This window comes from Haplochromis burtoni, unplaced genomic scaffold (genome assembly GCF_018398535.1).
Source record: "Haplochromis burtoni strain Fernald_Lab_line unplaced genomic scaffold, NCSU_Asbu1 Contig_83, whole genome shotgun sequence".
NCBI lineage: Eukaryota > Metazoa > Chordata > Actinopteri > Cichliformes > Cichlidae > Haplochromis > Haplochromis burtoni.
Window position 1 is genome coordinate 1,023,327 of NW_024582444.1, and position 12,851 is coordinate 1,036,177.

The window sequence follows — 12,851 nt, forward strand, 5'->3', positions numbered from 1 at the left end:
ACACACACACACACACACACACACACACACACACACACACACACACACACACAGAGGTCCATTATATACTTGTGTAAAGCTCTCATCAAACCGCTCCATTTGAAATACCACTGCAGCACTGACAGAGGTCAATATAAAGAAAACAACTTCAGGTGAGGTTAGTTGCAGTTGCTGAGTAAGCACTTGATAGGCTGCAGCACCCAGAGGAATGTTAGCCATTAAAATGCGCATGTGGTGTCACGCCATGCAGCAAACACTGCAAGCAACCATCGCTGACTCACCCCCCTATTACACCTTCCTCCTCTTTCAGCTTCTCCTCCTTTGCTTCCTTGCTTTCACTACTTTCCATCCCTTTTTCCACTCCTATCTCGGTGGTGGTCTCCTCCACAGCTGCCCACAGCTGTTTTTCTGCCTCGCACACTGGGTCCTTATTGTTGATGAAATGCTCGTGACCACCAGGCACGGCATCGGCTGGTTTCTCCTCATCTGCTCCCTCCTGTTGTGGTTTTCCTGATGGATGAAGATCTCGTTCCGGCCGCAGTTCTGGTTCTGGTTTTGGTTTCGAGGGCTGAAGTGGCTCCAGCGCCAGAGTCACATGCTCTCCAGCTTCTTGGGGGGGAACCTCGACTGAGGGTGCTGATTCCACCCTGGGTCCCTCTGGCTCTTTAGGCTCCTTTTTAACTGCCGGTGCGCTGGGCTGAGCAGAGGGTGCGGCAATATGATGTTCATCTCCATCTTTTGCTTTAACTGGTTGGCTCTCTTGCCTAACAGGCGTGTGCACCTCAGCAGCATCCTCTCCGTGTGAGCTAGAAGAGAGGGAAAACCACATGAAGGATATATCCACTAATTGGCATTTCGTACAAACATGGTTAGGAAACCAAACAATTAGCGAGGCATGCGAAGCACAAACAAGAGGATTAGGCAGAGAAGCAGACAAAGATGTGCCCCCTAGTCTGTTCTTACCCTCTGCACAAAGGTTTTGTACCCTCCTCAGCAGAGATTTTTTCAGGTGTACCTTTCCCACTTCTCCCTTCTAGCACTTTCCATAGAGGAATCTCTGCATCAGACAGCCTCTGTTGAGGTGGCACCACCATCGAGACCTCTAATATAACTGCTTTATTCTGGGCTGTTGGCTGAACAGCAGGGCCAGGCAGAGTACATGTGGCAGAGTCTTTCTTTTCTGGCACAACAATGTTTGACAGTGAACCCTCGCTTATGAGAGACAGTTGCCCAAGACTGGAGAGAAAGAGGAAAAGTGAATAATAGAAAGGAAAAACAGGAAGAAAAGGAGCAGAGGACAGCCATTATTAATTATAAAAAACAAACAGAAGTAGGGGTGAGCGATGACGGACAGCTGAGATATACCAGGGGCAAGATCACCGATATCAGTACCAGTTATTACAGCAGGATGCAAACCTCCACCAAAGCTGCTCACTCTCTGGGCAGTATGTACTTCTAAGGGAACAGTACTGTGTTTTGTATATATTCACGTTATTAAGCTGAATACCTTCAGCTTATTATAAAGCATTATACTATATATATTATATATATATTACATAAATTATATTTGTCTTCAAAGATGTAACACATTTTGGGATTAACTTAAATAAAAAGCAGATGTGAAATGTAAAAGTGAGGTCAGAGGTCAAATGTGACCTTGATATTTGGATGCAAACTATAATTTAAGTGTTATTTATAATCCCCATATGCCAGTATCATTTCCTGAATGTTGCCAATACAAACAAAGGCAGCTTATTTGACCTTTCACAAGAGGTCAGAGGTCTAAAGTAACCTTATACTTAGAATCGCCATTGATCATTCCATATATGGATATATGTTGTCAGTACAAGCAGTGGCAGTAAGAAACATAGTTTTAAATAGATCTATATAGCATTATTATAAATTTGGCCATCAGATCAATATTTTGAACTTGAAAGTGAGATGATATTTTAAATGTTTATACAGTACTATGTTGACAACACATAGTACACTTGTAAGAATCATACATTATAAATTTTAAGCCTTTTGTTGACTTTCAACCAATAATTCATCTTTGTGTTTAAGTGCAGAATAACACACATGGGAAAGCTACAAAAACATGACCTTGGCAGAAGTATTAGGCGAGAGAGCAGAGAATCCTGAAAAAATCACCACAAAGTAATCAGACGGATTCAGCTTCACGCAGCTTTAAGTCGGAAATAAGTGATTTTTAAGATCATGAACTCAGTTTCAAGTTTTGAGTCTCTCTGATTTCACTTGCTGATTAAAGAAGAAGCCATCTGTGTTTACAGACCACACAAAGCGCAATCAGCACGCACAGAGTGAAATCACCACTTATTTCAGAACTATAACTCACCGCTCGCTGGAGTTTGGTTTCCGAACTGATGGAGGGGCATTCTCTCTGTCTTGTGATTGGTTGGGAATTTGTGAGGGAAGCTGCTTGGATGCAGTGCTGCTTTTGACCAGCGGAGGGAAGTGAGGAGCAGGAAGTTTTGTTTGTGTCACATTTTTAAGAGCCGCGTTGGCGTGTTTGGTACCAGCAGGGGTCGTGTGTGTGTTTAACTCAGAAATGGACAAGGAGGAAACTGTTTTCATCTTTTCTTTGTCTTCATCTGACTTGTTGGCCTCCAGACTGCAGACTGATGCTGCTCGAGCCTCCTCCTTTTTCTTTCTTCTCTCCATCTCCTCCTCCTGCAGCTTCTGCTTTTGTTTTTCTTCATTCTTTTTCCTGTCTTCTTCCTCTTTCACTTTCATTTCAGCTTTCTCTTTCTCCTCTCTCTGCCTCTTCACCTCATCTTCCTTCTTTTTTCTCTCCTCCCCCTCCTTTTTCTTCTTCTCTGCCTCCTGTATTCTCAGCTCCTCTTGAAGTCGCCTTTTCTTTTCTTCTTTTTCCCTTTTGATTCTCTCCATTTCCTCCCTTTGTATCCTCTCCTTTTCTTTCTGCTCCTTTACGAGCCTCTCTCTCCTCTCCTCCTGCCTTCTCATCTCCTCTTGTAGTTGCCTCTTCTTTTCTTCTTCTTCCCTATTAATTCTATCCATTTCCTCCCTTTGTATCCTCTCCTTCTCTTTCTGCTCCTTTAAGAGCCTCTCTCTCCTCTCCTCCTCTTCACGTCTTTTCTCTTCCTCTTCCTTTTTCTTCCTCTCCATCCTTTCTATCTCCTTCTCTCTCTCCTCTTTGAGTCGTCTCTCTTTTTCTTCCGCTTCTCTCTTCTTTCTCTCCTCTGACTCTTTGAGTTTTTTCTCCTCCTCCTCCCTTTTTCTTCTCTCTTCCTCCTCTATTATTTTCTGCTGCTCCTTCTCTTTGGCCTCTTTCAAGCGTTTCTCCTCCACCTTCCTTTTTTCCTCTTCCTCTGCGAGCCTCTTTTTCTCTTCCTCCCTTCTTTTTCTTTGCTCCTCAACTGCTCTCCGCTCCTCTATCTTTTTCTCCTCCTCTTCCTTCATCTTTTTGATGAATCTTTCTCTTTCAAGTCTTCTCTCCTCCTCCCTCTGGAGTTTTTCCTTTTCCTCCTCCAGCTCCAGGAGTCTCCTCTCTTCCTCTCTTTTTCTCCTCTCCTCCTCATCTCGCTTCCTCATCTCCTCTTCTACCCTCAGTTTCTCCTGTTTCTCTTTCTTCTCCTTCAGGAGTCTCTCCTCCTCACGTTTCATCCTTTCTTTCTCCTTCTTGATCTCTTCCTCCTCCTGTAAGAGTCTCTTCTTCTCCTCTTCCAACAGTCTCTTCTTCTCTTCCTCATGTTTTCTCCTTTCTTCTTGCTTTAAGAACATGGCCTTTTGCTCTTCCTCTTTTCGCCTCCTTTCCTCCTCTTGTTTCTTTTGAATTTCTGCCTCCCTCTGCTTCTCCTGCTCCTTTGCGATTGCTGCTCCCTCTAATTGCTTTTCTCCGTACTTCTTTTCATTGGTTTTTTGTTCAAGACTGCAGAACAGATACACAATATACCTTAAGGCTTTATTTCTCTGTCTGTGTGTATCACCTTCATCATCACTTCACATTCTGCAACCTTAGAATTTGTTTTCGAAAATAATTATTCCTGATTGCATCCTTGAATATAAATACTCACCCTGGGGGACACCTTTTGATAGTATCGTGCTTAGAGTCATCCTCTTCCAGAAACAAACCCCTTGATTCTTGTCTCTGGTTAGGCGACTCAAAGATGACATCATCAAAGTCAGGCTCTGGCTTTGCCAAGGGCGGCTTTTCTGTGTTAATGGAGCTACTAATACTCTCACTGGAAGGCTTTTTAACATCAATTTGCTCTGGAACATTGGGCTGTTTAGGAGTTATAAATGCTGCCACGACAGTGGTGGAGGGCTGCTGGGGAGTGGCGCGCTCGCAGGAAGCAAAGGGCCAAGGAGGGGGTGGCGCTATGATCAGCTCTGAGCGGGTCTGGGGAGGACTAGGGACAGAAATATTGGAGGTCAGGCTCAACAGATAAGCAGCTGAGATTACAGAAAGCTGAGAGTGCAGACCAGACCAGGATATCAAGGCAAGAGGAGGCAGAAATCAAAGCGCTTTGCAACTGTTGGCATATGTTAGCATCATGGAAGCACAATCACAAACAAGAAGCAACTGTGATGCGCTGGGGATGTGCACACTGACAATTATTGTAGTCCTTCATCTAGAAACATGAACAGCAGGCTGAAGCACTAATTTGGGGATAATTTGGATGATCGTTAGAGCTGATAAGCCAATGATCAATGCTCCTTATTAGGTTTTTATAGTTTGTTCCATTTTTGTTTGAAAATAGGACCAAACAATTGTAGGAGCATTGATGTCCAGCAGCTATGTTATCAGTGGTATTGAATAGTTAAATCTGGGTGTCTTAGATGGCTGTTTAGGGAAATATGCTTATTTGTTGTCTTGCAGCGTTCACAGATTTCCACTAAACATGAAGCCTCCACCAGCAGACGGTTACCTTTGTACAGCATCAAAGTCCAGACTGACACATCAGACTGAGTCGATGAGCTCTTCTAAAACTCGCTTATTAGGAGCTCATATCTTGTTTTTGTTGCCAATCCAGGTAAACTGTTTCCCCTGCTTCCAGTTTTTATGTGAGCATAACAGCTTGAGGTCATTTGATTAATACTTGAGGTCATCAATTGAATTTTTATGTTTAAATCTGCCAAAAAAAGATTTCCTTATTCCTTAAAACAGTATCGCAAATTCAAACATACAGCACATCTAAGACTGCCTTTAAAAACAAATCAAAAAGATTACAGGAAGACGAAAAAAAAAGGAAGTGAGCCTTCTAACTTTTTGTCTTTGTTTCAATATGAACAAGTGTTGTCATCTTTGCTGTTTCTCCTGCACTCAGTTAGATCTGCTCCCAGTCCACAAGACACAGCGTAACCTTTGCGGTCTGACAGAATTTCCACTCACACAGCAGTTTCAGGCCAAACATATCTTCAAGGCACCAAACCTTGCAATCTAAATTTATCCCTTCATGTGATATCGTCCCGTGACCTCACCTGATCCGCACTGGTCCGACTTTGTTTTCTGCGATGGTCACCTTTGAATCCTGGGCTGCTCTGACTGGCTGAGTGGACATCTTGCTGTGTAAAGCTGTCCCTTTGTTTTTGGGGGAATCCTTGGATTGCTGCAGAGGGCTTGCGGCTGCTTCTTTCACTGCTGAGGTCGTTTCCTCATCCACCTGAGCGAGGGGGAATGTTAAGCCTATACAGAATGAGAAGGAAAGATCAGAACATACTTTGCACAAAAGGAGGAAAGACTGTTTTTGCTTTAAACGGGATATTTTCAGATAGAAGAATGAGGAAAATGTCTTTGAAATGAGGATGATTTGCAGGCCAGTGTACCTGACCGACTGGAGCTGGTATGTGCTGGAGGAGCAGAAGGACGAGTTACAGTGAGAGGTGAGGAGAAAAAGGCAGGCTTTGGTAGAGAAGAGGATTGAGCGGGTGAAGTGCAGAGGATAGAAGCAGGACAGACTGGAGCCACTGGGTCACAGAGGGCATCAAGATCAGGACTAGTTAACAGAGGAACAGGGGCGATGTCCCCATCAGCTCTAACAGAGTCAGATTTCAACTTTGCTCCGTGAGCACCTGGAAAATGAGAAGGAATGACAGGAAGGATGATTTCCAGGATGAAGACAGAGGAGAAACACTGAGAAATAACTACAGAACCTATGAAAGATCAGAAATAGGAAAAGCTGCCTTCAATTACCTGACTCTGAGCTAGAGGTGGGAGATTTTGGAAGAGGGGGTACGGATGAAAGAAGAGGGGCATCAGAAGAAAAAGGAGAGGGAGAAGTTGGGCGGGCGACTGACTTGACAATTTGAGGTCTGAAAATGTGAGAATGTCCTGCCAGAGGATAACACAAAATGTTTAAGTTATTAAACAGAGAACAGAGAGGATAAGCATTGCTTTTGTTAAGACTGTAAACACAGAGACAGACCAGAGGCTGAAGCAGAATCATCTGCAGTTTGAACCTCTGGGGGGCGCCACTGGTATGAAACAGGAGCTGAGGAGAAGAGAAGTGTGAACATAAGAGGAAGAAAGAAAGACTAAAGTTGGTATAAGGAAAGAGTGAGCTAACAACATTATTCCAGTTTAAAGACATATAGAAAAGAGTTATGTACAATATTTTATTTTATTCACTTTATAACTATGAAATCCTTAAAAATGCCTTCTCGGGTCTGTATCTGTATGTGTTTTTGCATGTAGTTTTACAGGGCCAAAAGCTTTTTTAATTCTTTTCATTTATTAAGCCACTTAAAAATGACCTATGAATCACTGAAGGATCAAAAAGGCACCTAACTCAAGGGATGGACCAGTGTTGTGTTTAAACAGAACAAACCTAGAAAATAAATGGTCTCTTTAACTCTTTAGGCACTTTGTTGCTGGCTGCCTGTCGCAAAAACACATCTTTTCTTCATTCTTATCTCTTCAAATTGTTGTCTATATGAAGAGCTACTGTCAGAGTCAGTCAAGTATATATTTGTAATAGTACATAAATGACAGATGGGTGGCTCATTTAAATATATAGCTGTAACTAACGCCTGTACACGAGCCACATGGATTCAGTTACATGAAGGATTAAGCAAACAGCTAATATTTGACAGACAGAGCAGACTTTGAATGTTGACAGATGTTAAATGAAAAGAGGCAAACTATTTAAAAAATGAATATAAGAATGAGCATAAACAACTCATTTATCTTGCTCTGAGACAGTCACACAACATTCAGATGTTTCACTCAAAATTCTGAAATCATCACAAGCTGAACATGCATATAGCGTCCTCCCAACACAACACAACAGTCCATTCTCTGTTTCACTCTATCTGTTTCCATGGGCATGAAGCTAAATCATACAAAAGTGGAAACGAAATCAGACGGTCACACATCATTCATCAGTTTGTCTGAAGCATGCAGCATGCCTACCAGCCAGCCTCTCATTACCTTTTGCAGAGCCTGACTGGAAGATTTTTGGCAGAGAGGGAGGCTGAGAGATGGTCCAGGTGAGTGGAGGGTGAGATGATGGAGGTTCAGAGGACAGGGTAGATTTTGTTGGGAAGGAAGATTTGATAGAAAGGGGCTGGGAGCCAGTGGATTTGGGTTTATGCGGGAGAGAAGTAGATACGGTTAGTGAAGACTTCTGTAAAGTGATGGAAGATGATGTTACAATGGGCTCAGGTGATGACGGTGAAGTGGAGGGAAGTTTGGGAGGTACAGAAGAAATGCTCGTGGGAGGTACACAGGCAGCCTTTGAGGACAGAGAAGAGGGTGTGTTTGAGTCTGCAGCACCTTCACTGCAACTGGATGAAGAATTCACAGGAACTGACACCAGTGAGGCAGGAGGTAAAGGAGACACAGATTCAGAGGATTTAGGAGATGGAGTGTGGGCGGGCACGTCAGGCAGAGGAAGGACAGAAGGCATACTCTGGATTGAAGGAGCATCTGCTGTGATCTGGGAGCTTGGAGCTTTAGAGTCAGTCAGAGAAGAAGCTTCAGGAAGAACAGGATTGGCAGATTTCTTATGCTTGGACCTGGGTGATGGCTGAGGGGAGGGGCCAGGGGATGGCTGGATCTCTGACTGGACAGGAGTAGTGGACAAGGGATGTCGCGAGCGGCGTGGAGAAGGGCGGGGGGCAATTGGTAAAGGAGGCCGGGAGTGCACAGCGAGACTGGAAGGACCACCATCACTTCCACTGGCTGCATTAATACATGGAAGGATGGATAGAAGGATAGATTAATGAAAGTAGATTAGAAAAGAAAGAGTAAGAAAGAAAAGAGAATGAAATGTGCATATGAATATGATGCAATGGAATGGCAAACTAGGTTACTCTTGAGATAAGCCTATGAATATTCTTTCTTAGGTGTGATACAAGAAGAAATAACCCAAAGTCCATTTATAAATCTTCATTTGGACAGTTGTGGTCACAAGTTAATATCTGACCATCATTGGCATGAACGTCATGATAATTTTGGGGGTTTAGTGATTTCTTTGAATTGTTCTTTTTCCAGGGTGGAATAATTGTGCAGTAAACATCTATAACGACTTTATTTAGGGTTTTCTCTAATTAACACAGGGTCAAAAGAAAACATTCAGGCTCAAATACACCCCCACAATTATTTGGTTAAATGCTCCTCTTGACCTGATGATTTTGGTAGCCATCAACAAGCTTCTGGCATAATTCTGGCTGGAAGTTTTCAGCAGTCTTCTTAGCAGAATTGGCAGAGTTCATTTAAATTGGTTGGTTTCCTGGCACAGACCTGCCTTTTAAGTGTAGTTCCCAAACCTTGTGGTAAAGTTGAAGAATTTGGAGGTCATCCTCCTTCTTCATTATTTCATAAATGTTGTGTAATCTACCAGTAACACTGGCAGCGAAACAGTCCCAGAGCATGACGCTACCAACACCACCATGCTTGACAGCTGGTGCATTGTTCATAGGTTTGAAAGCCTCGCCTTTAGTACTCCAAACATACCTCTTGTCATTTTGGCGAAATAGTCTGATCAAAAACTTTTTTTCAGAAGATATTTGGCTTCTCCATGTGAGGAGCTGCAAATCAACTTTGGAGCAGAGGCTTCTTTCTTGCTCTGCACCCTCTCAGTTCATGGTGATGTAAAACTCACTTAACTATGGACAGTGACGCTGGTGTTCCAGCACTTCCTGGTTCATAGCAGGCCTGAGCCTTGATGGTTCCTGGTTGTTCCTGAACACCTCAACCACATTCCTCTCATCCGACAGTGACAGTTTGGATTTTCTTTAACACCTTGGCAAAATGTGCTTTTATACAATTATTTGAACTGATGATCTTGGAATTGCTGTTTAGAAGCTGTTCACAGCTTGTATAACTCTACAACCTACAGCTATGCTGCAAAGAGAAACTGCAAGTTGTAGTAAATCATGATCACTAAAGAAAAGCTAATAGGCACTGTCAAGCTAAAAGATACTGTAGAGCCTTCAGCACCACTTGTTGAAATATTTAATTGGAAGAACTCCTCTGCGTCTGAATTGTTCTAAATTTGTTGCTGTCCACAAGGGGGTGCCACAGGGCTCAGTTTTGGGTCCCCTTCTGTTCCTTTTATATATCAATGACTTGGGTCAAAATGTCTCAGACACAAATTTGCATTTTTATGCTGACGACACAGTTATTTACTGTTATGGATCATCTCTTGCTCAGGCCATTGAAACCCTACAGAAAGCCTTTGTTGCTTTCCAGCATTCACTTATTCAGCTAAAATTAGTTCTCAATGCTGACAAGACTAAGCTAATGTTGTTTTCTAAGTCAAAGAAGGTCCCGGAGCCTATTCCAGTGGTGTCCACCCTTGAAGGAAATGTCATAGAGGTAGTTCATGAATATAAATACCTTGGTGTCTGGATTGATGACTCCTTCACTTTTAAACCACATATAGAGAGACTAGTAAAGAAGCTGAGACTTAAACTTCGTTTTTTCTTTCATAATAAACAGTGCTTTTCTTTTGCAGTAAAAAAACGTCTTGTCACTGCAACCTTTTTATCTGTGTTAGATTATGGTGACATTCTGTATATGAACGCTTCTTCTTCATGTCTTCTAATGTTGGACACGATGTATCATGCTTCCTTGAGGTTTATTACCAATTGTAAATACTTGACCCATCACTGTGATTTGTACTTAAGAGTAAAATGGCCTTCTTTGGCCATTAGAAGACAGGGACATTGGTACACTTTTATTTACAAAGCTATGCTTGGACTGCTACCTCCTTATATTTGTACTTTGGTCACAAGGACAAATAATGGTTCCTACTCCTTGCGCTCAAATGATCAGCTGCTGTTGTCTGTTCCCCTTGTCTGCACAGAGTTGGGTAAGAAAGCCTTTGTCCACTCTGCGCCTTTTTCATGGAACATGTTACAGAAAGACTGGAAACTAACTGAATTGTTGTCTTTAAATGTTTTTAAAACTAAACTCAAAGGCTTACAGGTTGCCTCAATAATGTGTAATTGTTTTGTGTAATTTTAACTTTGTTTGTTTGTATTTGTCTTGAAATGTGCTGCCTCTTGGCCAGGACTCCCTTGAAAAAGAGGTCTTTGATCTCAACGGGACATTCCTGGTTAAATAAAGGTTAAATAAAAAATAAAAATAAAAAAAAATAAATAAAAAAGAAAACCGTATGAAGCAACGCTAATGTCTGTTTGGACACAAAAACTTCAGTGTGTTCAATGCTGTCTCCGCGTAAACTTCAGTATATTGGTGGCAGTATTTTACCATCACATGATTCCTAATCGTGTTTAGTATGTGGATGAGAAATATGTGGTGTCCAAAGGACTGTCCATTCATGCAGTAAGGACCACAGAATAAATGACAGAAGTATGTGAAATACTGCAATATATATAAACTTAGCTAGCCAGTGAGAGACAGGCAGAGATGCAAACAGTAAGTGAGAGTAGCAAGGGGGGAGAAAGCGCTACCTGAGGATGGCAAAGTGGATGCCGTGGAGTGTCGCTTGTCAGGTGGAGGGGGAGCAGGGCGATTTGGACGGGTAAGAGTGTGTGGGACAACTGGAGCAGCAGAAAAAGGGCAGAGTGGAAAAACATACGGAAATAAGAACAGAAAAGGAAAGCAGAGGAAAAGGAAATGTCGAGAGGTCAAAAAACTGTGTTGGTGTAATCCTGCCTACCTGTGGCAGTCACAGACTTCTTATCCTCTTCTTCATCGCTCTCATTGAAGTCGTCCAGGTTGCCGATATCTGTGGGTTTGACGCTCATCAAGCTGGCAAGGCTTTGCATGTCTTCATCACTGAAGAACAAGAAAAACACGCACCACAACCTCATTACCAACCCCACCAATAGGAAGCACTCTTTATGAAAAAAAAGTGTTTTCAAATGCTTTTACTCTTTAAGCTATGACTCGTTTATTAAACTCAGGTTAAAAGTGCTATTGTCACACCTCCCTGATGTAGAACAGCAGTAAGAGTAAGTAAGTAGTGGTAACTTAAACTACTCACGTGGCTTTTCCCTCTCGAATAAAGACACATGAGAGGGACAGCTTGAGCGTGGCCTCCACCACTTTGACAGACAGTGGCTTCAGCTTCAGCGTCAGGTCAGTCTGGGTTAGCGTGGGGCTAGCAAACCGCTTCAGGTTGATGTCAGCGGATGCCAGCACCTTACGGTGACCCTTATTTTCCTGTAAATAACATAAACAAGTATTATATACCATATTCTTTGATTTCTACTTGGTGATTAAGCTGAGTCTGAGTTTTATAACTGGATGTCTGAGCTATTTAGGTTTGGCTATTTTATTGGCAAGCCTTTTGTTTATTTTTCTACTTATAAACTGTTTTAGTCAGGCATAGAGAGATACTTACACCCTCAATGACAAAGGTCCATTCTTTGTCTTCAAATTCATCAGCATTGGCATCCTGAGGGGATTGTCATAAAAATACAGACTGTTTAGTGGGACATCCTCCTAAAATTGTATCCACATATCCACACATATGCCAGAGTCTTCAGGTGTACTACATAAACTCTATAAAGTCCTGTGAAAAACAGGAGTACATGCAGTACACTGTTACTGTGTCCAGGAGGGAAGGAATTATCTGGTTTTAATTCTAGGAGACGGTAAGTAGCAGCCAAGTGATACTTATCAAATTCACTTGATTAAATAATCACTAACACATGTGAGCACCTCAATAGAAGCTGGAGTTTGGGCAGTTTCCTGGTCTGAAAGACTGGACTCTGCATATTGAATGTGGCAGCATGGCTTAGCTTTGCAATGCTGTATCTTAAAAAACTACAAGACTTCTGGAACAATGAGATGATACCAGAATAGAGATGTTTAGCCATATTGCACAGCACCGAGTTTGACTGAAACTTCTGTCTGACAGCTACAGTCTGGCTAGAATTATGCAGTTTATCAAGCACAGCAACAAATCTCCAACAGAATGACTGAAAAAAAGTCAGAATTCAGATCTCATCTTGATTTAAATGCAGTGGCAGGACCTTAAGAGCGTTGTGGATAAACAAATGGAAACTTCTAGCAAAAAAAGAGTAGCCCAAATTCCTCCACAGCGATGTGAAACACTGATAATGTTACACAGAAAACAATTACTTCAAGTTATTTCTGTTAAAGATGGATTATAAGCTGATGATTCATGGACTGTACTTAGGACTGATTTGAGTCCTGTGGAAATGACCTTTTTCACATGACTGTATATTGAATTTATTTAAAAGATGGACTTAAAAGCAATTCCAGTGTAGCCAGCACTTAAACATGCATTCTTTTTAAAGGCCAGCAGAGAGCAGCCCCTTTAGCAAAAAGAAGACTGGTTGTTTTGAAGTCTATGGAATAATAAGCCTCTGTTCCCTTGTCTGTGACCTCAGTCAACACTTTCCTGCTGAGTTTATGGTCTTAGATGCTG

The 12,851-nt window shown here is 42.2% G+C and overlaps 1 protein-coding gene across 9 annotated transcripts in view; it reads right to left on the bottom strand.

Moving 5' to 3' along the window:
* The window catches only part of LOC102289494 (EH domain-binding protein 1-like protein 1), a 36,187-nt gene that overhangs the window by 11,334 nt on the left and 12,002 nt on the right, over window positions 1-12,851 (bottom strand). For 6 of the 9 annotated variants that reach the window (XM_042222283.1, XM_042222282.1, XM_042222284.1 and 3 more), the window contains exons 4-13: window positions 11,799-11,852; window positions 11,439-11,617; window positions 11,112-11,230; window positions 10,903-10,992; window positions 7,412-8,164; window positions 6,408-6,473; window positions 6,176-6,313; window positions 5,809-6,054; window positions 5,464-5,668; window positions 282-806 (exon numbers count right to left, since the gene is read on the bottom strand). In XM_042222283.1, the coding sequence (XP_042078217.1) occupies window positions 282-806; window positions 5,464-5,668; window positions 5,809-6,054; window positions 6,176-6,313; window positions 6,408-6,473; window positions 7,412-8,164; window positions 10,903-10,992; window positions 11,112-11,230; window positions 11,439-11,617; window positions 11,799-11,852 (2,375 nt within the window). The remainder of the gene's footprint in view (window positions 1-281; window positions 807-5,463; window positions 5,669-5,808; window positions 6,055-6,175; window positions 6,314-6,407; window positions 6,474-7,411; window positions 8,165-10,902; window positions 10,993-11,111; window positions 11,231-11,438; window positions 11,618-11,798; window positions 11,853-12,851) is intronic. The other 3 variants (XM_042222285.1, XM_042222290.1, XM_042222287.1) reach the window with 3 other exon arrangements.